The sequence below is a fragment of the Podospora anserina genome, chromosome 5, assembly GCF_000226545.1.
Source record: "Podospora anserina S mat+ genomic DNA chromosome 5, supercontig 9".
Lineage (NCBI taxonomy): Eukaryota > Fungi > Ascomycota > Sordariomycetes > Sordariales > Podosporaceae > Podospora > Podospora anserina.
The window spans coordinates 275,199-297,862 of record NW_001914843.1 but is presented as its reverse complement, the minus strand read 5'-3'; the positions used below and the strand labels follow the sequence as shown (position 1 = coordinate 297,862).

Genomic DNA, 22,664 nt, shown 5'->3' with positions numbered 1-22,664 from the left:
TTACACGCATTGAGCCTCCAAGGTTGGGCATTTTTTGTTGCCTACCAAAAAACCATGCTCTCATGACCATGAAGATGAGATGCAACGTGATTTTGCCTCGGTCTCTATAAACACCCCATCTAAATGCTCCCCAATCCCATTTATATGCTTAATCATCTTACAACTTCCTCTTCTCCCTAATCTCCTCCACCATCTGGATACGATCGCCCTCTTGAAACTCATCCCACCCCTCGAACATGATACCACACTCACCACCCTTTTTGATCTCGGTCACCTCCTTCTTGCCATGCTTGAGTTCATCGATCGTCCCTATTTGTCACAGCATTAGCACCCCCATCATCATCATCATCATCATTAGCAGCAGCAGAAGTAGAGTAAACTCACCCTCGTAAACCACCTCCTCCCCCCTCAGCACCTTACACCTCCCCCCGGTATTCACGACCCCATTCCTCACCCTGCACCCCGCCACATTATGATACCTCCTCCCCTTGGTATTAATCGCAAACACCTTCAGCACCTCCGCCTCAGCCAGCACCCTAAAGCTCACCGTCGGCGCCAACAGCTCCGACAACCGTCCCCTGACATCCTCGACCAAATGATAAATAACATTATGATCCAGGATCGGCACCCCCGCCGCGTCAGCCATGGCCTTGATATGTCCCGCGATGGGGTTATTAAAGTTGATAATCGCCCCGCCAGAAACCTGCGCGTGCTCGACATCGCTCTCGTTGATTTGCCCGGTCGACGATTTCAAGATCCTGGGGCGGACTTCATTATTCCCTTGCTCGAGGATGGATGCCGTTACGGCCTCGACAGAGCCGTGGACGTCGCCTTTGATGAGGTAAGTGAGGTACTTTGTGCCGGTGGCTTCATCATCTTCAGGAATTTCCTCCCCGTTGGCAGCCCGTTCGGCAGCTTCCTTCTCCTTGCGCTCCTTTTCCATTTCCGCCATCTGCTCAATCGCCTCTTCGCGCTCCTTCTGTTCCTGACGGTACCGGACGGCGACCTTGGCTGTGTCTTCGTCTGGTGCCTGGAGGACTTGATCACCCGCCGCGGGTGGTTCCCTCCACCCCAAGATCTCGACTGCTGTTCCGGGAGGAGCCTCTGGGATTTCAACACCCGCTTCGTTTCTCAGCAGACGGATCTTGGTGGAGACTCTTCCGGCGACGATAAAATCACCTGGGCGGAGGGTACCCCTCTTGACCAGAACAGTGGCCACACGACCGATGGGCTTGATGGAGGACTCCAACACCCAGCCCTCTGCCATGCCATCTTGTTCCGCGCGGATGTCGAGCATCTCGGCAAGCAACAGAATATTCTCCTCGAGGTCGTCCATACCCAAGCCAGTCTTGCCACTGACCTCGACAACCTGAACATCACCGCCAAAGTCCTCCAACTCCACCCCCTGAGCGCCAAGATCAGCCTTGACACGGTCGGGGTTCGCCTCGGGCTTGTCCATCTTGTTGATGGCAACAATAATAGGAACGTTAGCCCCGCGCGCGTGCTTGATAGCCTCAATAGTCTGAGGCTTCACACTATCGTCCGCAGCCACCACCAAAATAACCATATCCGTCACCGTAGCTCCCCGCTGCCTCATCGACAAGAACGCCGCGTGGCCCGGTGTATCCAAGAAAGTAATCTGCTTCCCTGAACTCATCTTTACCGAAAACGCACCAATGTGCTGTGTAATCCCGCCATGCTCCTGACTCACAATCGACGACTTCCTCAGATAATCCAGCAACGTCGTCTTCCCATGATCAACATGCCCCATAATCGTCACCACCGGCGGTCGCAACGGCAAAGAAGAGGGGTCCTCCGGCGGCGGTCTCGGCCTCAAATCCTCCGTCTCTCCCGTCTCCACCGTCGGCTCAAACCCATACTCCTGCGCCACCAGCGCAGCCGTCTCACCGGTCAAGATACTCTCCTGACTGACCTCCTCAAAGCCCAGCTCCTCCAGCTGCCTCACAAAATCCCTAGCCTTCACCCCCAGCGCACTGGCAAGGTTGGAAACGCTGATGAACTCGGGCAGCAAAATCGGCGTCGGCCCATCCAACTCGGCCAACCTCTGTCTTTCCTTTTCAGCCTTCCTCTCCGCCTTGCGTCGGCGCCTTTCCTCGGCATAGTCAACATCAAACTCCTCATCCTCATCGTCATTCCTCCTCCTTCCACCCTTTGACCTTTTCGACTTCTCCACCACCTTGACCTTTTCGACTTCTCCACCACCACCTCCCTCTCCCTCCCACGACCACCTTCCCTCCTCCCGACAGTCTCCCCCTCCTCACCAACCACCTGAACAACCGTCCCCGCCGCTTGCATCCCCCACGTCCCACGCAACGAAGCAGCAACCCTATCCTCCGGATGTACATACCTCCCCCCTTCCCCCTGCTCTTGACTCTCCACCCTCCTCACCTGCGGCCGCTGACCCGTCTCATCAGCCCAAGCCCAAGCAGCCTTGTCCTCGGCCGTAGGCATAATCTTCTTTGGCTGCCTCGACTCCTCCTTATTCGCAGCCACAAGCTTAGCCCACTCATCGCTCGGACTATTGCTGTGCGGTTGTTGCGCGGGGCTCTGCTCCCCACCCCCCAATTGCGAAGCCGTCAACCGTCTTCGATGCGTCTGCTGATACTCTGACGACGGAGGAGGAACCGGCTTATCAAACGGCATTGATCTTGCTGGTCGGGAAAAGTCAAAACCTTTGACAGTGCCGGTGTCATTGTTGCTTCGCCTTCTTGTCAGGTTGGCCCATTCGGGGAAGGGGTTTGACGGTGTTGATTGTGAAGATGGGGGAGGGTTGAAGGTAGGTCTGTCGGATGGGTTGAAGGTAGGTCTGTCGGATGGGTTGAAGAAAGGTTTGTCGGCGGGGTTGTAGTTCTTGTGGCGGCTGAACTGGAAGGGGGTGCTGCTTCGTTCTGATTTTTGGTCCCGTGCTGGGGAGGGCTGCCATTGACGAGGGGGAGGGGGAGGGGGTGGTGGTGGAGGAGGAGTAGAAGCCTTTGGCGGCGGAGGAGGTGGTGGAGGAGGAGGAGGAGGCGGTGGTGGAGGAGGTTTCGGTGCTCGGGGCTCTAATTTCGGAGGGGGCACCTTTGCCCAGGCTGGCATGAAACCATTGTTGCGGGTGTTGTTCGAGAGTCGGACCTGGCTCGAAGTTGTTGGTCTTCTCGAAATCGACAAGGTCGTCGGTTCGGTTAGGCCATTGCTAACGAGTGCTGAGTAGGTTCTCGCGGAAGCGCCCGACCGGAGGCTGTGTCGGAAGTTGTAGCTGTAGCTGTAACTGCAGAGCAAGCAGGCGGATGGACGCCTCTGCTTCTGTGGTGGTGGAGGGGTTAACCGGCCATTATGATATGGAGAACTGGAGAATGGCGCGTGGAAATTGGAAAAACTCACCTGCCATAGACCACCCCTCATGATGTAGAAAACTGTTGGAGCATTGCGCTTCGGACTGGAAACGAGAGGAGGGGTTGCGATGTTGGCGCGTTATCTCTCTCTCTCTCCCCAGCATCCATGGAATTCTTGGACTTTCAAAAATTCAGCCAAGGCTCAAGCTTTCCCAGCCGAGAGACAGGGATCCGTAATCCGTCCACCGGGATTTAGCGGGCGCTTTCCAAAAACCGGGGCCCCGATGTAACGCTCAAAAGGGTTAGGGTTATCCCCTGAATAGCCAAACCTCATCTCATTTGCAGAGAGACCGTGAACAACTCACCAACCATCAGTCTCTCACTTTTCCTCATCACCACCACCAAATTTCATCACTGTTTTCTTTCCCCTTTCTCATATTTCACTTCTCTTTACATATCGATTTGCAATACCTCTCACCCCCGCCCATCATGCGCCCACCAAAACATCTAAAGCAAAGCCCGCCTCACCCCCAAATCCACCTCCCCCTCCCCAGACACCCCCCCCAAACCCTTCCAGGTGGCCCCCCCCTCCCTCAACCCCCTAACAGAAACCCTCGACCCCTCCCACATCTACATCTCCCACCTCGACCCCCGCCCCTCCCCCTTCAAGCGCAAAATCTTCCTCGTCCCCGTAGCCATGAATCTCCTCGTCCTCGCTCTCTTCATCCTCCGCTCCGCCACATCTTTCCCTGGTACCTCCAACTCCTCCTCTCCCTCTCCGGCCAAGAAAACCCCACCACCCTCCGCTTCACCGACCTCACCACCTCCCAATACCTTTGGGTCCTCCTCCGCCGCGCCTCCACCTTCCTCCTCGACTTCACCCTCGCAATCTTCGTCTGGCCCTGGCCCTACGAATTCCTCATCGGCTCCCCCCTCACCGGCTCCCCCTGCCACTGGCGCTACAAAGTCGGGTTTCGCCCCTCAGAAATCTACCTCCGCCGCTCCCGCAAGTGGGATGTCGAAATCCTAGGTAAAGGTAAAGACCTCCTCGCCAACGACGACCTCCGCAAGGTGTTTTGGAACCACATCCGTTCCGCCACGTCCCCTATGCTCCTGCAGCAAAAGACTGGGTACCTGACTATGGACGCGGATTGGGATTTGGACTGGGCGGGTATGGTCGCCGCCACGGAGCTGGCCGACAAGAAGGTTATTGACGAACGTGTCTTTGGGACGTTGGTGCTGGTGTACCATGAGAATTTCGGGTGGTTGAGCATTGATCTCTCTGACACGGGGGCTAAGCCGGGGACGAAGGAGGATGAGAGAAGGAAGCAGGTGTTCAAGTTTAGGGATGCGCTCACGGCGATTGGGCAGGAGGATTTGTTCTTTAGGTGGATCGAGGTTGTGCAGTTTGAGACGGGGAGGCCGGGGGGTTTTACGGAGGAGAGGCAGGTGGAGGTGGCGCAGAAGATTAGGGATATGTTCAAGGAGAAGGGGGTGGATTTTGATGAGTTTTGGAAGGAGGCCGTGGGGACGGAGGGGTTGGCTGGTATGCCTTGATTGTTGCGTTAAGTTGTATGTTTGAAAGGGTTGGTGGTATGTGTTGATCAGTTTGGTTGAATATGGTGCTTAATGGGTATGCGTGTGTACGACATGGTCCAGGTGTGATAGATAGCATTTAGAAGGGCGGATAGAGGTATATACGGTGGTCACATATGGGCATGGTGTTAATCCAAGATAAATATATGTAACGAGCAAAGGGGGAGGAGGATACCAAAAGCGCATGTAATAAGAGACAATGTAATAAGAGAACCCGAAAAAAGCCGGCCTGAATCGTCCATCAAAAACAACGCCTAGTGTCGTCGTCTGCTCATTTCTTGCCCTTCTTCTTCGCCACGGGACCAAGAGCCGCCTCGCGCTTCTTGGCCTCCTTGGCCTCGATCTCGGCCTTCTTGAGACGGTTGGCCTCGTCTTGCTCTTGCTTCTCAGCCTGGTTGAAATATTAGTCACCTTCTCCAGGTAGAACCTCATCTGACAATACGATCAACTTACCAATCTCCTCGCCGCCTCCTCCTCTCTCTTCGCCCTAATCTCCCTCAATCTCGCCAAATCCGCCTTTGCCTGATCCGTCTTGCCCTGCTCATGAAGCTTCATATATCTCTCCTTGGCCTCCTGCGCAGCAATCGCCTCCCTCTCCTTCTTATTCGGCGCCGAAACAGCCAGCTTCTTCGTCCCGGCCGCGAGTTCCTCGTCATCATCCGCGCTCTTCTTGGGGACCTTGGTCTGGTTGCGAGCAGCACGGGAGTGGTTCGGGTTGGCAGGCATTTTGCTGGCCTCCTCCTCCTCGCTCTCCTCTTCGTCAGAGTCTGACGGCATATCCCCCACTTGGACAGGTCCCTTCTTCGCCTTGATGGCGGCTTCCTTGGCGGCCTTCTTTTGCTTCTTGCGCTCCTCGCGGCTTAGCTCCTCCGCCGCCGCCGTGGGGATTTTGACGGCGTCGTTGTCGTCTTCGGATTCCTCCTCCGAGGAGTCATCCTCAGAGTCGGAGTCTTCTTCTTCTTCGTCTTTGGCTGGGGCGTCGCCCCACATGCCCATTTCGTTGCCGTCAGCGTCGAGGGGGCGGAGGTTCTTGGAGAAGTGTTTGCCGCCTGGATTGGGGGTTAGTTATGGGGGTGGAAGGGGGAGGGAGAAAGGGAAGGGACATACCACCGCGGGTGAACTTTCTGAACTTTCCTCTGCCGCGAGAGCTAGCTGCGCCGCTGCCGCCTGCCATTTTGACTGATGGGGGTCGTGGTGATGGGTAGATCTAAATGTTTGATGGCGGGGTATCGCAAAGTTGGGCGCTTTTGTTAAGGCGCTGTGGTTTTGCTGGTCTTGGGCGTAGGCTGCGAGAGTGAGAGAGGTGGTTTTTGAACTGAAGAGTCTAAGAACCAAGAGAATCTTTTCTTATCTGGGCCAGATAATATTTACTTTACAGCAATGCCAGGAACAATAGCAACTGAGGAAAAGGATAAACCACAAACGGTTTGGAACCCCGCTGTGGGGCTTGATGGTTAGGTATGGCTTCCCACCGGCCCGGGCTGTGCAATTCAGTTGGCTCTGTGTGGCTGGTGCCTGATGTGGCTCGTGCTCTCTCAGGGGCCGACGCTCTCTGATTGGATGGGTTGTGGCCCCACTCTCGACGACAAAGTTGCCTTTAAAAGTCTTTCTGCTCGTCCCAAATTTGAAGGTTTTCTCTTTTTCTTCTTCAACAACATAAAACTTCATTTTTCCTTCGTATTCACTCCGGTAAAAGTCTTACACCATGACGGTCTGGAGGGGAAAGCGGGGGATAGATTGACACTTTCTGCATTTACACTCCGGTGGTCGCTCTATATCGGCCACTGGGGACCATGATGCCAGAGACATGCCTCTTTTAGATAGAACATTTGACTGTACGCACACGCACACGAGAGCAACCTCAACAAAGGTCCGTCTCGTGAGTTTCTGAACTGGCTGAAGAAGTGCTCTTGCAATCGCTCCTGCTTCCTTCCTATTGAGTTTCCCACGCCACTTTCTCTGGGAGGCCTTTGCACAGACCAACACAATAGACATTTGGTGTCCCTGCAAACCTCCACCACTTACTCTTCTTGATCATGGACTGTCCAACGCTTCAAACATCATTGTGGACGCGTCAAGCCTTGTAACTTCATTTTAGGCCTCCCTTGACAATCCTTGTCTCTCAACAACAACTATTGGCACAGAACCCCCATTGTATAATGACTTTGATAACTGGTCCCAAGGATGTGGTCCGTAAGATGGATCTGGTCTCTATGTGTATGCGCGCGGTCGCTAAGAACATGGCCAGCCTCACAACAGACCATCTCGTGCTTTTACCAGAACCCCGCCTCAGGCAGCTTTTTAGGCTCTTGGATCCAATGTAAGTCGATGTCTCTCTCGCTCATCCAGACCCTCCACACCGCTCACCACCACCTAGAATGACATACACCCAATGGCAACTCCTCGCCGATGCCATTTACATCAACACCTCACGGACAAACACCCCACACGGTGTTAAGCCTTTCTGCTGGGAAGATGACGTCGAGCCGGACGAGTTACCCAGACGCATCCAAACCATGCAGCCGCACCCGGGCAACGTTCACTTCCTCACCATTCTTAAAATTAAGGATACCGAGAGATTCAACACCCGCGACCTCCTCCTCCTCGCCGAATTGCGCAGCCTGGTCATCCTGCACATGGAAGACCGCGGCATCAAAACAGCCGCTCACTCGGGATTCTCGTGCAACAAACCGAGCTTGAATCTAAACAACCACCTCATCCGAGGTTGGAGCGAGAAAAAAGAACCCTTCCCTTCCCTCCGCAGTCTCATTCTCTTTGCCATGCCAGGTTCGCTCAGTATACACATGCTGCACTATGTAACTAAGTTCCCCAAGATCAAGGCAGTGTACGTCAACTCGCCAATCACAAACCCGCCGCCGGTCATCGGCCAGCCGCTGAAGGACGCGCCTGCCTGGGCGCCGGTGGAGTGTTACCGGTACGTGTACTGGGACATGGACATGGCTTTGCAGTATGAGGAGCTGGGACTGGATAATCCGTATGCTACCATCACTTTGGTGACGCCGCCGGAGCCGGGACAGGTGAACACCAATAAGGGTTTACTGAGCAATTTGTGCATATGGGAGTTTTCCAGGGATTGGAATGTTGAGGTGCAGGCTGAGGAAGCGCCTACGGTAGTGGTAACGCAGCCTAAGAGGAAGGCTACTACTGAGAGCGCGGGGGTAAAGCCGAAGAAGAAGTCGCAGAAGATTGGGGATTTATTGAGTAGTTTTGGATGATGGTCTTGGTGTTGTTTTGGGACGCAGTTACTGTGATATTAGCGTTTGTTTGCATCTGTAGCGTATGGGGCGTTGGGTTGGCTTTTTATATAGGCTTTTTGCTTATTTTTTCAAGGCCTCTTAACTATCTTTTAAGGCCTCTTAACTATTTTTCAAGGCCTTTAAAAATGATTGAAACGCTTTTGAAGATATTTCGAAGGTCTTTAAAGATAATTCAAAGGCCCTTAAAGATAATATAAAGGCCTATTAATTTTCTTTCAAGGTCTTTAATTATATTATAGGAAGGGTAAGGAGATAGGTATAGAGGGGGGCGCTGGTAAAATAAATAGGGGGCTCCGTAAATGTTTCTCTCTTATTGTATGGATATGGGCTCTTGTAAGGGAAGTAAGCGTATTGCAGGGGTCTCAAACGATACATAGAAAGGAGTAGACTGCGTAATAACATCCTCGACATGAGCTTGGTACCTAGTTGGACCAAACTCTTTTTGTAAATCGTTGGCACTTATCTTCCTTATAATAGACTCCTTCGTTAGCTCCGGCAGAGGCAAGTTACCGTCTTCATTGAAAGTCGTTTGCTATAACATTAGATAATAACGATGGACAGTGGGCGAGGCGGTTGAATTCAGGGACAAGTCCTGATTTAACGAGCAAGAACTGCGTTGGGGCAATATCTGTCCAGCTCTGGGAAGGTGGCTCTTTTGGTCGTCGAGGTTGTTGGCCAATTGTGGACTGTGCCGAATTCGAGTTCCTAATTCGGCTCTGAGTCGCTCTATCGGGGTTCTGGTCGAGTTAATATGGCCTTGATGGTGAGGGCAACTCTGTGTTTATTGAGTCGCGCCTGTTGTTTGCAAACGGGGGGGTCAATCCTCTGTCTACCTACCTTACATAAGTGGAAATGTCTTGTGGACTTTTTTCGTCACTTGAGTCTCTGGTCGAGTTTATATGGTATTTGTGGTGGAGATTTTAAGGCTGGTATCAAGATGGGACAGGATAGAGGGAGAGACTCTTTTATTGAGATGGGGGAAAATGGGCTAAAGGGAGGTAATTTCTGGTAAAAGAAGAGAGCTCCTAATATAAGAACCACAACTGGGCCTTCAAGAAGATTCTTTCGGTGCCTTGTCTTTATCAATCACGGCGGCCAGCACCTCGAATCCGTACAAGTCGGGCTTTGGCAATCCCTTGAATCCGCCATCGAGGCCAAACCAATCAGGCAGGTCCGCCAACTCTTCCCATCAAGGTTTGCGCCTGGAGGGGTGGGTATCGCTTTCGACGACAGCTCTCTCCTTGGTGACTTTCCTCTTTTTGGAGCTCTTCTTGATGTTGCCTTTCTTGCCGACTCTCCGTTTGCGATTTGGCCCACCCCCCATCTTCATCCTCCTCATCATTATCTTCGGCCGACTGACAAGACGAGCCGAAATTATCTGGCCCCACTTTCTTCCCGAAGATGATATCTTCTAGCTCCGTCTTTGAGGTTCGAAGGGATGTTCGTCCACCTGTCTTTGGACATGCCTGTGTATGTTTTTTTTTTCGGATCAGCAATGATGATAAAGTCTGACATGGGAGGAAATCAACGTACACCAACGAACGAGAAAGGGCACCAGGATCACGTCGTCAAGGAAGCGTTCCTTGCCCTCGGTAGAGAAGAAACCATGGTCTGCTCGGTCAACGTTGTACCGAAGTGACTCAATATCAACCGCCATCAACGCGGCAATCTGCAAGTCATCAAAGGGCTTCCACTCCGTCACCGACCTTTATGTCAGTTTTGCGAACTTCTCCTTTTACCAGCCCTCAAGTTTCTTGATCAGGTCGCGTCATTCGGCCATCTCTTGCTCTGCAGGTGTCATCGGTGCAGGGGTTTCCTCCATTTTGACCTCAGGAACGAGTGCTGGGTCTTCATCCTTGGGTTCCGCGACATTTGTCAAGACTTTGTCGGCGCAGGCGCGATTCCTCCGCTGTTCTAGAAAATCCTCCAGTTCGTTTGCAAACAGGGGTTCGTCTGAGAGAAGACCTTCGACTGCTTTCTTCAAGGGCTCTCGTTTTTCGGTATTCGCCTGTTGGGTTTGTGGTCCGGCAGGCATGATGGAGGGGAGGTTATTGTCTGAGCAAAAAGTGTTGATGGATTTAGAGAAATGAGGAAAAAAGTGATGAAGGATGAACCGGGAGGGGACACTCACTTAAACAATTGCCAGTGGCAGGAAAAACATGGTTAAAAGCTACCTTGACTGGCTCAGGGCGTGCTGGGCTGGGCCTGAGGGAAAGTTTAATGTGGGAGCAAAATTAATGGGGAAGCGAGCAAAGAAGTGTCAGAAACATTCAAGAAGTCTCGAAGAACCATAGGTAACTTGGAAGCTTTCAGATCTTATACACTCATTCCAAACCCCCTCTTAACGACGTTCTTATGTCTGTAAAAAGGTAACAGGTATGTACAGATATACACCCATATATCTTGCCAACGCTGAAAAGGCCATGTTTTGAACTGGTAACGGAGAAATAAACGAGAAAGGCTATATACTGGCCGTAATATAAACACTATATACAAGAAGGGTATCTTTGTTTCGTCTTTCCTGAACACCAAGACAGATCATGTAAACCATTCCCTGCTTTCCCAGAAAAACGCCTCAAACCTAGATCATCTACCGAATTTCCTTCCTTTCATAAACCCAACATATATGCTCAGCCTCACGAAGACTCTTTAATTGCCCATTGTGTAAAAGATATATACCAACCAGAGTCCCCGCAATCATGTTCTGTTGTTCGAAAGTATATAAAAAAATGAGAAGAAAGCACAGACTCCTGACGACTACGAGAAAAAGAAAAATGATCTCGATCTCCAAAACTCCATGTGTACATAGAAGAGAGATACCCTGAACAGTCGTCCTTTATGTGGGGTATGAACGGAAAGTGGAAGGGTTCAGTACGGTAGGAGAGAGGAGAAAAGAGCATATCCCCCTCAAAAAGTCTCGTTGTTCAGCCCACATACTAACGGCATGTACACTCGCCTCGTCCAATTCTGAATGGACAATTCGTGGGATGCGCCTGGGAGTTCGAGGAGGCCCGGGTGGTCTGTCTCGGAGGCAACCACGTGGTTTGTAAGGGCGAGGAGCTCGCCACACTGTTGTCCTGGATACCCAATCTGTCACCCTCTTGTGCGTTGTGGAATACGTCATGTTCTTCGTCATCGCTGTCCTTGTCATTTTTGCGGTTGAGGCTTCCGATCAGTATTTTCCGGACATTGCTGTTCCATAGTTTGCGGTCGACGATATCACTGGGTAGGGCGGTAAAGTTAGTAAGCCAGGGCAACGAGAGCTGAAATAAAGGCGAGACTTGAACAGTTGAACTTACAACTCATCCAGCTCTGACTTGAGCCCGTTGTCAAGATATCTCAGGCGCCTGGTTCCAGCTGGGTCGTTACCGAACTGGATAAATTGTATCATGATTTTGGTTCGGTCGTGGTTATTTTGCTGCATTTGTCGTATCAAATTTCGGATCGGGTGAGCAATGTTTGGGTTCCCCTGCTTGTCGTCATCGTCCCACACACCATCGGTAAAAAAATAGATGCTGATTCCAGCTCCAGATTGGGGTCTGAAAATCGACACACGGCTTGAATTGCTCGCCGTGTCCGAGATCGTCACCTTAACGTTCTCCAAGATGCGACTGAAGCTCGACTCGATGTTGCTGTTCTGCTTGGTGGGCTGTTTAAGTTCTCTTAAAAACTTTACAAGGTCGGTAGTTGAGTTCTTGTTCGCCTTCTTCTTCTTCTGTGGTTCCGAGATGAGATAGAGCTCAATGCCGTCGGGATCACACGCCTTGACTAGGTAGGACAGCGCCTCGAAAGTATCCACAACACTTTTCCAGTACTCCCACATGCTTTCGGAGTCATCGACGATGAATATCTACACTTCTGGTTAATAAATGAACGCCATAGTGTTTGGGTGCTAATGATTAAAAGACAAAAGATTGTTCCCCACCTGTTCTTTGTCTTGCTGATACTTCAGAGCGTCGGCTTGTCCCAGCAACTGTTCAAATAATCCACGTGGCCATTTCTTCTTCTTGCTACTTTCTTTGTAAACAAGAATATCCCAGACGAAAGGACCATCCTGTTCCCCACGCCTGGCGGTTGGATCACTGCTTGGTCTCGAGGCAGGCAACTTCTCCTGTCGGGTTGACCTGGGGCTGTAAATAGGCGAGGTTGTATCGGGCTGAAAGTAAGCAGGCTTAAAACCCATCATGGTTTCTATGGAACCTAAATGCCTATCCGCTGCCCTTCCGGAATCGACTGACAACGGCCGCTGTGTGACAAAGAATGCCTGCCCTAGACCTTGGTTGTTCGTAGGTGAAAGAGCAGATGATGGAGGGCGCTGTCCGCCAAATAAGGGAACAGCAACATCTTCAAGGTTGTGCTGATTGGAGTGTGGCACACCATGTGCACTGGCCCGGGTACCGTGGCTCCTAGGCGGAGTCCGTGAGTTAGAGGTAGGGATGTCGCCACGATATGCGGCAGAAGGATGGACGCGATGAGCGGGCGGTTCTTGTACTTGGCCTAGCGGTGGCCCAAGAGAATGGCCTGCCTTGCCAAAGTCCTCGCCGTCTTCGCTTTTGTTGTGATCGTTTGCTGCAACACGTGAAGGATATCCTATCATGAGATCGGGTGAGCCCGAAGGATGAGTACCGTAGATAGCGCGCGGTTGAGCGTTGGATAAATGGGCTGCTTTGCCACGCGAGTTGTGACTGGGTTGAGTGCGGGTACCTGTAAGAGCCGTACGTGGTTTCGGACCATTGCGGGCGTTGTCTCCTCCAGCAGTCTTTTCTAGGATCGCCTGAAACTCTCGTATAAGCTGTTTGGCTTTCGATCTGTCACAAGGGTCAACGCATAGCATTGACAGCATGATTCGTTCAGCTATAGGCTGGGTAAGGTCGTCACATTGCCGTTTGCAGGAGAGCGTTAGCTCCAACATCTCCTTGAGGGCGGCAAGCTCTTTTCCCCGGTTGTGAAATGCCCCATCAGGGCCGCCCTCTTTGAGACGTTTGACCAGACACTCGTCTCGCCCCGCCTCACCAGAGTTGATCCAAATGAGCATCTCGAAGTAGATACACCCCATTGACCAGATGTCTACCTTATAAGTTGCACCGCCATCTAAATGGCGAAGTTCAGCCGTGGGTGTGGTGATCTCTGGTGCCCCGTACATCTTGGTCCCTTTGTTGTCTGGGTGGAGAGTCTGCCTTAGGCGCATGCTGCTCAACCCGAAGTCGCCAATCTTGAAGATGTACTTGTGCTTGTAGGGCGGCTTGTCTTCGGTGAGGTCTTCGCGGTCCTCGAACACAAAGATATTGGACGGTTTGAGATCTTGATGGATGCCTCGCACAGCAGGGCAGGCATCCTGATTGTTAAAATGGTGAAGGAGCTCTAGGCCTCTGAGAAGATTCAGCATGGCTTTCCATACATTGTACACCTGCCAGGGGTAGTAGGGCATATTGTTCCTAGCGTAAAATTCTGTCAAGCTTCCTTTGTCGGCGTATTCAAGGAGCACATAGCCCCAACCCCCCTGCCTGAACGAGCCGTAATATCGGAGGAAGTATCGCGATGCATCCTCTTGCGATGAGTTGTTCTTCAACCCAATGTATGCCACCAGCTCGTTTGAGAACGTTTCCTCGGCTTCGCGTGTGAGCTCCTCGTTGTCGTGTCGTAGGCAAATCTTCTTCACGGCAATGGTTTCCTGTGTCTGTGTTCAGCCTACACCTTCGATATTCAGCATGCTTATATAGAGGCCTTTTGCTTACCACCAATTGACCCAACCCGCTGTCCGAGTTGATCTTGAATTTCTCAACGACGGTGGAGTTGTTTTTCGACCTGGATAGTTCACCGACGCGTTTCCATGGAACGATACACCGCTCGGCCAGGGGATGGTTGTGTCGGTACTTTGTCTCCAGCATAAAGGGGTTGAACATGAACTGGTGCATGTCAAACGCCTCCCATGCTGCGAGACCTTCCTCTCCGGTGGAAAAGATGGCCATGGCAGGGTCAGAGTGAGGATGCTGATCCCGCAATAGGGGAAGATTGTGGTCGTCAATATGATTGTTGATGAATTTGGAAAGATAGCTGATCCTGAAGGCGTTATGTTTCGTACAGAAAACCAGGTTGGAGAAGATGCGGAGAAAGCTTGTCTGGATAGTTTCGACATCGAGGTTTTGCAACTCGCCTTTGCGGGAATTGAGCACCTCGTTGATCTTGTCGGGATCCCAATACTTTTCCAACGCCTGGTAAGGGATATAGCTATCTTCCTGGCCAAAGCCATTGATGCCCCGTGAGCAGAGCGATGGGACCTCTTCCTGGAAGCCGATGAATGGGTCCAACCACCTGGTCATCTTGAGGGTTGAGCTGATACCGATTACCCCGCGATCGCGTGGTGAGGTGTGAAGGGTAGCCCTCAATGAAGGGCAAAACGATGACAAGATATAAGGTAAAGGGGGCGCTTTGTCATATTGGGCTTCGCATGCAGATGGGTGCGGAGTTAAATTGAAGCTTGGAAAAAACCAACCAACTGGTCACAAGCAGCCGCAGACGCGCTGGGGACGGTGAAAGTGAGTGATTATGTCCAGGTTGACCTCACAAGGCTCTGTTCATTCGAGGTGGGTGGTGCATCCTGTCCAGTTTGGACGCCTGTCTGCCTGTGCGACCCAATCCGCTTCCCAACCGCTGACCGCCAGGTTAACCGCTATCAACAACGTAAGAATCGGGATTAACATTAATTGATGCCATAAGCAACTGGGCTGCAAAAGCTTCTCATGACATACGGTAGGGCAAACCTAGTGAAAAGCCTTGTGCGGAGTACCTGACCCAAGAGGCATTCTGCAAGGCGGGAGTGGAAGCCGAGTTACGCATCACAACAGCCCAGCCAGGCATTCACGGCATTGTACCTTCTGCGGGGAAAGCGGCTAGCCTGATGTCGAAGACGCGGGAGGCGACCACTCATTGGCCTACCGGTTCTCTGGTGAACGATAGCTGTGCCTTATGAACTTGCGCCAAGAGCCCAGTTGACCTGGCGTTGCTGCACCGTACATGGCGATGCAGCGTCCTTGATGCTTTGGGGAAGACTTGGCTTTCCACAGGCTTGATGAGCCGGCAGATCAAGATGAGGCCGCCCAGATGCTCGAGAAGGAACTCCTCAGGTCTTGCATATGTACCATCTAGATACCGATCATCATATTTGCCCCTATTTTAGCTTTAATTCCCTCTCCGCAACACCCATTGCGGTTGTTCCTTGCTCTTCGTCTGCAAGCTTCTTTCTGTTCCAACATGCTCTCAATCTGTTCCAGCATGCTCGCAAGCACTCCCTCCAAAAAGGCAGATAGGAAACGAAACACCAAATGGTGATAGTAGCGCCCATGAGGGGGAAGCATATCTTGGCAAACAGTTTGAAGAATTCCCCTTTCCAGATTGGAAAGCTCATTTCCGGATTCGCTTCATCCCACTGGAATAAACCGCTGCCGAAGAATGTCTGGCTGTATGTTAGTAAAGTCGTGAATGCATGGGCGATCAAAGTCGGCAGGCCGAGTCTTACGGCAACGAAGGTTCCAGGTAGGAAGAGAAGGGTGACAATAGTGATAACATGCATCGAAGATGTGTCCTTCTCGGTCTTCTGCGCTATTACGTGCATGCTTTCGGTCACTGACTCCATATTGAGTGTCGATTTGTGCATTTGCTCCGTGAATTCCTCCATCCGCTGTTGGCTTATATTGGCAGTCGCATTAAAGAGCTTGCTCTGTTCCAGGTTGCGAAACTGGAGGACATGCTCAAACTGTGATGATCTCTCGTGTTAGCAATAGGCTTGCGGTTCAACTAAGTTGCACAACATACCAGTCCCCTGCCATCATGGAAGAGGAGCATCAGCGTTGCAATCCGTGTCTGCTCCATCTCTAGGGCTCTCACAATCGACATGGCGCGTCGAGAGAACTCAGCAAGCACTGGCCTACAAGCCTTGAGGTTCGCTGGAAACTCTTCCGCTTCAACGAGGCTTTGATAATGTCTCATTACATCACGAAGGACGTCGGAGTCCAACTTCATCACGAGGCCAGCGGTATGCAGATCCGCTCCAATTCCGTTGAGCTCTTGTAACTTCTCAAGTGAAATGTCTTTCAACATGTCAAACGGATCTTGATCATGGTGGATTCTTCGGCCCTTCTTCTCAGTTGATGATTCCGGTGGGCAACCAAGTATGGGCGAGAATGTTTCTCGCCGGACAGGGGAACCCGGGAAGGACTGCATACTTGTTGCAGTCAAATTAGTAGACGCTCTTGTGTTCAGCGGATTGATAACTGCTGACTTCAATGTACTCCGCCGAGTGAAGGTTCGCGTGGAATTGAAGGGGCTGGCTGGGCTTCCTGGGTTGACAAGATCAGGGGAAGTGACCAAGTTCGACTCGACTATTTGTGAAGAGCTTATAGGAGCCTTGAGTGCCTTGAGAAGATTTTTGGTATCCAGCGCAAGAGTGCTCTCCATTTTCCCGACGGGAGCACGCTGTACCTTGTTGATTATTGCTCGCAAAGTCGTTTCCAGTTTGGTAATATATTGACGCCAGTTCTCTGAACACCACTCGAAAGCAACAAGGTGGGTAGTAAGACTTGCGGAGAAAGAGCCTTGGATGTCTACCAACGCCTCTGTTGTTAATTCCTCATATGAACTCGCCGCGTCGGTGATCCGATTTTTCATCTCGGCATTAACGCTGATGTTTACCCAAAGTGACCGGCCAGACCGGAGGTCGAAAGAGTGATAGAGGGCTGTCTGTCGGAATGAACCCGCTGAGTTGTTTCCAACAGATGACTCCACGCTCCATAGATTGTAACAGAGCTTGATCTCCAGACCAGATCGACCCAGCCGTGGAATTTCGAAATTCTGGACTTTTGACGCCACTAGATAGTTCTCGTGACGGAAAGATGTATAATGGAACTCCTTCCTGTTCTGCGACTGCCCAAAGCCCAGTAGGAGATCCACAAAAGGAGCCATGACTTGAAGAAACGACATGCTGAATACAAACATCTCTTTTGAACAGTCTAGAGGTGCTCGGGAGTGTTCGGCTTCGAAGAATCTGGTTCGAATAGTCAGCACTGGCCAGCGGTCCTGGGTAGAGGGGAAGGTGACTTACACATGTCGACATATCGGGTCTTTACGGTTGATTCGGAGATGTCGCTTTAAGTCAACCAGGCTACTGCACTTTGTTGAATGGAAGCCATGTTCCCCATGAAATGCTTCAAGGAACTCCACCAAGGCATATTCAGGATTGGGATCAAAAAGCCGCTCTTGCACCTCGGCGATTCGCTTTCGATATGACTGCGAAGTGTGTCGAAAGCATTTTGAGCGGAAAAGGTTCGAAGGCCATGCTTCTGCGAAGTCACAGCAGGATTCAAGCTGGTCGTAACAGTCGACCATGGTGCTCGGGGTAGACATTTGAGAAGCTTGTGTGTTGCGCAGTTAATACCCTTCTTCCACGGAGACTCTTACCTGGCTGAGGCAACGAGGGATCTTATACACGAAGTGGTTGAGGGGATGCGATTGCTTCGCCGGGTGTAATTTCACTTTTGAGTATTCGCATCGCGGCTATGTTGTTACCCCCCAAATGTTCAGTGAGCCTGGAGAGCAAAATAAAGATGGCGAAGGAAACAGCGGTGGCTGTACACGTTAACCAGGCATTTTCCAGCTGTCTGGCTCCGACATGGCTGCAAACAGAAAGGGTTGGCTACTTTTGTGCACAGCATTCGTGGAAAAAGGCTGGGTGTACAACCTGACCGTGGGCTGGCAAGGTCTACTGGTATTGAAGGGACGTCGTGTTATATGATCCATAGGATCGCCAATAAGTTCCATAGCTTCTGAGCAGGAAATGTGAAATGTGAAGACTCTGCAGATATTTTGGCATTGGTTGGTAATTGTTCGGAAATTGATCATTCCATGCATGTGGGCTGGGTGCTTGGTGAGGTCCAAATTGGCACAGTCGCCAGAGCTCGGGCAGTCCGCCTTGTTACGGGCGTAATATGTGATACAATCCGATTTGAAACAAAACAAGCTTTAATAAATAATCAGTGCGCACTCTGAGCAGCCAACAGCTGTCAAATAGACACTGGGCATTTAAGATGGTCAGTGGAAATGGTATAAAAATGAGGCTCATCTTGACTAGGTAGGTAGATACCTATGCAGTTTGGGGTTTATTCACAGCAGCACTGCCTAATTAACACCAGCCAGCCCCACTGGCTTCCCCCCATCCCACAAGAAGTCTGCCTGTCTTTCTACCCTAGGCTCCCAAATTTGACATCCAGAGAAGATTCCAATCACCAGACAGGTTTCTCCAAAATACAACAGAAAGCTCAGATGTCATTAATTCTGAAACCATCACATCACATGAGCTTATCCCCCCCTGATCAACCTAACATCACAGCAAGGCGCAGGCCTAAACCTTTTACCGAATCCTCTTCCTGCGCGTCCTGAGATTGGTGTAAATATGGTTCATCTCGGTTGGTGTCAATTCATTGGGGATCCAGGCGATATAGACGTCGTTTCTATGTGTCTGTGCACAAGCCGGGTTAGAAAAGGTAGCTGAAAGCAGAGAGGGCAAACCGACTGCGTGGAAAAAGCCTTGACCCACCTCAAGTTCGATGTATTCGGTGTACTCTGGAAACAAAGTATAAAGGTAGTCACGGAGTTTCTCCCATTCTAGCCTGTAATTATCAACCTCTTGTCTGATCATCTGTGGGACCTGGGCATCCATCTTTGTGGAAACTAGATACCGGGTAAGCTTAACAATGTAAGGCACTTGGAGTGAGAGAACGGGAAGAATGGCGAGGCATTCTTGATCTTCCCAACCCACTCAAATGGGAACTCACGTTATTATACCCTACCCAGAACATCCTCCTCCCCCCGCGCAGATATAGACCGCCCACCATTGTTCTACACCCAATGCAACCTTTTACCTCCACTGTCGGACGCCTTCTCAGAGCCTTGTCGCCCAACCTAGCTTTTTCTCACCATGGCAAGGCTCGCGGCCACATTGCACGGCCGCCACCAAGCTCCGGAGCATGCTGGGCATCCCGCCGGCGAAGAACTCCACAGGCTCGATTGGACAACCATACGTGGGTTATCTGCACTTGCATGCACTCTACCGCCCAGAACTACATATGTCTTAATAACACATGTTATGGCGCTGCTGCACAGCATCATCAAAAGCATACAAGTCCAATCAACCGGGTGCCTGCCCCGCTTCTTCTCACGGCAGTATGCATATCAACCTCGAAAGACACACTATCGTCGAGGGTGGTGTGATGAAACGCCATCTTTTTGCAGCCTCACTCTGAGGACTGTGTCTTAGCCTGCTGCCGGCCAAGACGTTCGTGGATGGCAGGCTGCTATCTGAATCACTCACCGAATAAGCTCAGATAAATCGAAAATGGTCCCCAAGACCTCTGTTTTTAGGATAGCATAACCACTCATGCTGGTGACATTGAGCTCGTTGGTTGCCACGATGTGATGGGGACTGTAAACAACCCAACCTGCCGTTGCGGCAAAGTGCTACGATAAAAGACAGTGTCTTTCTGGTTACTCCAATATAGGACACGAAAAGCGTGTGATCGTGTCGGGACAACCTTAGGCTCGGGGTGTGTTACTGAATTCCAGTATGTTACAGTATGTTACCGATCGCACACGAAGAAGAGGTCTTTAAATACACATAGCTAAGAACTCCGGCCTAAACCCGGCGCCTTAGACTGACCAGCCGTTATTGGCGGGGGACTCAACAAACCGGGCATGTAGAAGCAGCAAGCCAGCCCTCAAATGCCAGAGCTTTATGTAATTTACGATTTAAATGGCTATAAGTGGTATGAACATCATGGCCTGTCTGGGATATACAAAGCATCGTTTCCCCCAGCCTACACCCCTTTCTTATCTGGCAGAGCTCATAACCACAAAGATCTTCCTGAACACTGCCCTCCGATCGTACTCGCAACATCCGGCAACGCAGGGCTGTGTCTCTCACCACGGCAATGCATGCTTGGACAGCAACTCACCGCTGCCCACTAAACTAAATAATCACTACAACATCATGAAAGCCAGCAAGAATGCCAGAGCACAAAAGCTCACCGGGCGTCGGACGACTTCAATAAGCCTTCCCCTCCCTGAGACCTCAGACTCCATCTAGCGTGTGTTTTTTTTACTTTTAATAAGCCGCCACCCGCGCCCACCCATTGATAGGTTAAGCTAGACAGCGAGTGCGCAGCCGACCCTACCCAGCCACTAATGTAATCTCCTTCTCCGGCCTTGAGTCAAACACCTTACCCGAGCGAACTTCCTAATTTGGCATGATCCACACAAACATGAGGATTAAAACTTTTGTTCTTGTTGGCAGGGAAGTAATATACTGCCTAGCCATTCTCCCAAGATGAAAACATACCTGCTCTATACACAACAACTCAGTAATTAGGATCTATCATCTGTCTTATACACAACTCCTCCACCCCTCCCTCCCCCTCCTCATCTTCCTCACCAGCAGTCGCCGTCTAGCCCCCTAATCCAAATCATCCGGCGAAGTGACCGCCTCCTTCTTGACCTCCCCATTCTTCTTCTCCCCCGGATACCAATCCACCTCACCACCCGGCAACAGCACCCCCGTGCGGTCATAATAACTCCTCGCCCGAATATACGGATCAACCCTCCAGTAATCCTCCCTCATCTTGTCCGCAATCTCTTCCCTCCTCTTCTTCACCCCCGCATCCGCAGTCTTGATCCACTCCATCGTAGCCTCCTCATATTGCTTGTAAAGCTCCGCCCTCTGCCTCAACAGCTCATCTCTCGTGGCAGTATCCTTCATCTTGTCGTTCTCACCCGGCACCGGCTCGACATACTTGTAGGACCAGTCCTCCTGCCCGTCAAGGTCCTTGGGGATGTGCTTGAGGGGAATGTACTCTTGCATCTCGGTGGCGTTATTGGTAAAGTGCACCTTGTTGGCGACGACGGGGTCGAGCCAGCCGCGGATGACTTTCCAGATGCCTATTTTTCGTAAGTATCAACCGATAAAAGAGGAGGATCGTTAAAAAAAAAGACATACCCTGAAAAATCCACGGAGCCTTGTGAACCAGCACAGTCCCCAAACACTCCGGATAATTAGCCTCAAAGCACTTAATCATAAACTTGACAGGCGTATAGTCCATATTCGCCATCGAGAATCCCGTCATGTCAAAAACAATCGTCTGGTCCCCTTCATCGTCAGCATGCAACCCACCACCACCACCTTTAAATCCCATCCCCCTTGTTTCCAACTTGCGAATAAAACTCACCGCCGTATCAACCCCCCCCCTCAACAGCATCCGACAAGTCTCAATCAAATACACCGTATACCTCTCCAGACTCTCCTCGCTCTGCTCCCCCGCCTTGTGCAACCTCACATTCACAAAACACAACGGCCTCCCCTGCTTGTCACATCCGTGAACATAACTGATCCCCTTCCTTATCTGCGCCAAAAAGTCCTTGCTGATCCCATCATTCTTCTCCACCGCCTCCAGCTCCCCATTCTTCATGATATCTCCATCCACATCCATCTCCTTCGCCCTCCACGCCATCGTCGACACAAGCATAATCAACGCCTTTTCCACATCCCACTTACGAGCGCGGAGAAATCGCAAAACCAAAGCATCAGGGTGGTCGTGCTTGACCATGCTCCAGATGGTATCCCTAATTGCGGAGGGGGGGTAGGATTGGAGCGTTTCGTAAAAGTGCTTTGTTTGCCCGTACTTGTCTGCCTCCCCATCCTTTGATCCGAGGGAGAGCTGGATGGTGACAGGGGCGCCGTCGGCGGCGGTGGTTGGGGCGGTAGAAGAAGTCGTGGACGCGGCGTCAGATTCCGATTTGTTGGCCTTGCTGGAGCGGGACCAAAGGGAGGTCATACGGGACTTTTTCTTTTCTTCCTCTGCTGGGGGAGCGGAAATAGTGGTTGTTGTCTGAGGGACGTTGGCAGCAGGAGCTTGGTTTTCTTCGCCTACGCGGCACACTTGGAAGATGAGTTTCCAGAGCTGGCGGAGCTTCTCTTCCTGCTCCGAAGTGAGGTTGCCTGGGCGGCCGGCGGCGAGTTCGGAGGTCATGGCTGTGAGGTCTTCGGGGGTGATGTCTTGAGGAGGTTCAGAGTGAGAGGTGGGTTTGGGTGAGGTTTTGTGGTAGGAGTAGTAAGCTGAGTATACTAAGCCAACGGTAAGGGCAGCGAGTAAAAGTGCTGAAGCGGAGCTCTGGAGAGGTTGCCTTTGCTGAAACTGCCGCTGGACTAGAGGTGAGTTTTCAGTCTTGGGTGAGCTTCTGAGGTCACGTTTGAGTGAGGTGAGCGATGATGACGTTGAAGAGTTGACCTGGTTAAATCGTATGTAACGATGCGCGGAAGAAACACCGAAACCCTTTTTTGACGTGAATAACAATATACGGGAGGAAGCAGACCGCGAGACACTAAAAAGCAGCGAGGTCTGCATAAGGCGAGCAG

At 51.4% G+C, this 22,664-nt stretch overlaps 8 protein-coding genes across 8 annotated transcripts; 2 read left to right on the top strand and 6 right to left on the bottom strand.

The window, feature by feature from the left end:
• Window positions 1-157: 157 nt before the first annotated feature.
• Window positions 158-3,405, bottom strand: PODANS_5_8340 (uncharacterized protein; the record flags this gene model as incomplete). The annotated part of the gene is made up of 3 exons (XM_001904617.1): window positions 158-309; window positions 385-2,113; window positions 2,170-3,405. The coding sequence occupies 3 exons, from the start codon at window positions 3,403-3,405 to the stop codon at window positions 158-160; spliced, it is 3,117 nt and encodes a 1,038-aa protein (XP_001904652.1).
• Window positions 3,406-3,824: 419 nt separating this feature from the next.
• PODANS_5_8320 (uncharacterized protein) lies at window positions 3,825-4,892 on the top strand (the record flags this gene model as incomplete). The annotated part of the gene is made up of 1 exon (XM_001904616.1): window positions 3,825-4,892. One exon carries the CDS (start codon window positions 3,825-3,827, stop codon window positions 4,890-4,892), a length of 1,068 nt encoding a protein of 355 aa, XP_001904651.1.
• A 310-nt stretch (window positions 4,893-5,202) lies between these two features.
• On the bottom strand, window positions 5,203-5,927 carry PODANS_5_8310 (uncharacterized protein; the record flags this gene model as incomplete). Its single annotated transcript, XM_001904615.1, has 2 exons — window positions 5,203-5,322; window positions 5,385-5,927. The coding sequence occupies 2 exons, from the start codon at window positions 5,925-5,927 to the stop codon at window positions 5,203-5,205; spliced, it is 663 nt and encodes a 220-aa protein (XP_001904650.1).
• A 1,244-nt stretch (window positions 5,928-7,171) lies between these two features.
• On the top strand, window positions 7,172-8,167 carry PODANS_5_8307 (uncharacterized protein; the record flags this gene model as incomplete). The annotated part of the gene is made up of 2 exons (XM_001904614.1): window positions 7,172-7,251; window positions 7,309-8,167. 2 exons carry the CDS (start codon window positions 7,172-7,174, stop codon window positions 8,165-8,167), a joined length of 939 nt encoding a protein of 312 aa, XP_001904649.1.
• A 3,934-nt stretch (window positions 8,168-12,101) lies between these two features.
• Window positions 12,102-13,637, bottom strand: PODANS_5_8300 (uncharacterized protein; the record flags this gene model as incomplete). The annotated part of the gene is made up of 1 exon (XM_001904613.1): window positions 12,102-13,637. One exon carries the CDS (start codon window positions 13,635-13,637, stop codon window positions 12,102-12,104), a length of 1,536 nt encoding a protein of 511 aa, XP_001904648.1.
• Window positions 13,638-15,377: 1,740 nt separating this feature from the next.
• PODANS_5_8290 (uncharacterized protein) lies at window positions 15,378-17,590 on the bottom strand (the record flags this gene model as incomplete). The annotated part of the gene is made up of 3 exons (XM_001904612.1): window positions 15,378-15,962; window positions 16,022-17,249; window positions 17,307-17,590. The coding sequence occupies 3 exons, from the start codon at window positions 17,588-17,590 to the stop codon at window positions 15,378-15,380; spliced, it is 2,097 nt and encodes a 698-aa protein (XP_001904647.1).
• Window positions 17,591-18,611: 1,021 nt separating this feature from the next.
• On the bottom strand, window positions 18,612-18,920 carry PODANS_5_8280 (uncharacterized protein; the record flags this gene model as incomplete). The annotated part of the gene is made up of 2 exons (XM_001904611.1): window positions 18,612-18,719; window positions 18,798-18,920. 2 exons carry the CDS (start codon window positions 18,918-18,920, stop codon window positions 18,612-18,614), a joined length of 231 nt encoding a protein of 76 aa, XP_001904646.1.
• A 1,788-nt stretch (window positions 18,921-20,708) lies between these two features.
• On the bottom strand, window positions 20,709-22,653 carry PODANS_5_8270 (uncharacterized protein; the record flags this gene model as incomplete). The annotated part of the gene is made up of 2 exons (XM_001904610.1): window positions 20,709-21,178; window positions 21,249-22,653. The coding sequence occupies 2 exons, from the start codon at window positions 22,651-22,653 to the stop codon at window positions 20,709-20,711; spliced, it is 1,875 nt and encodes a 624-aa protein (XP_001904645.1).
• Window positions 22,654-22,664: the final 11 nt, after the last annotated feature.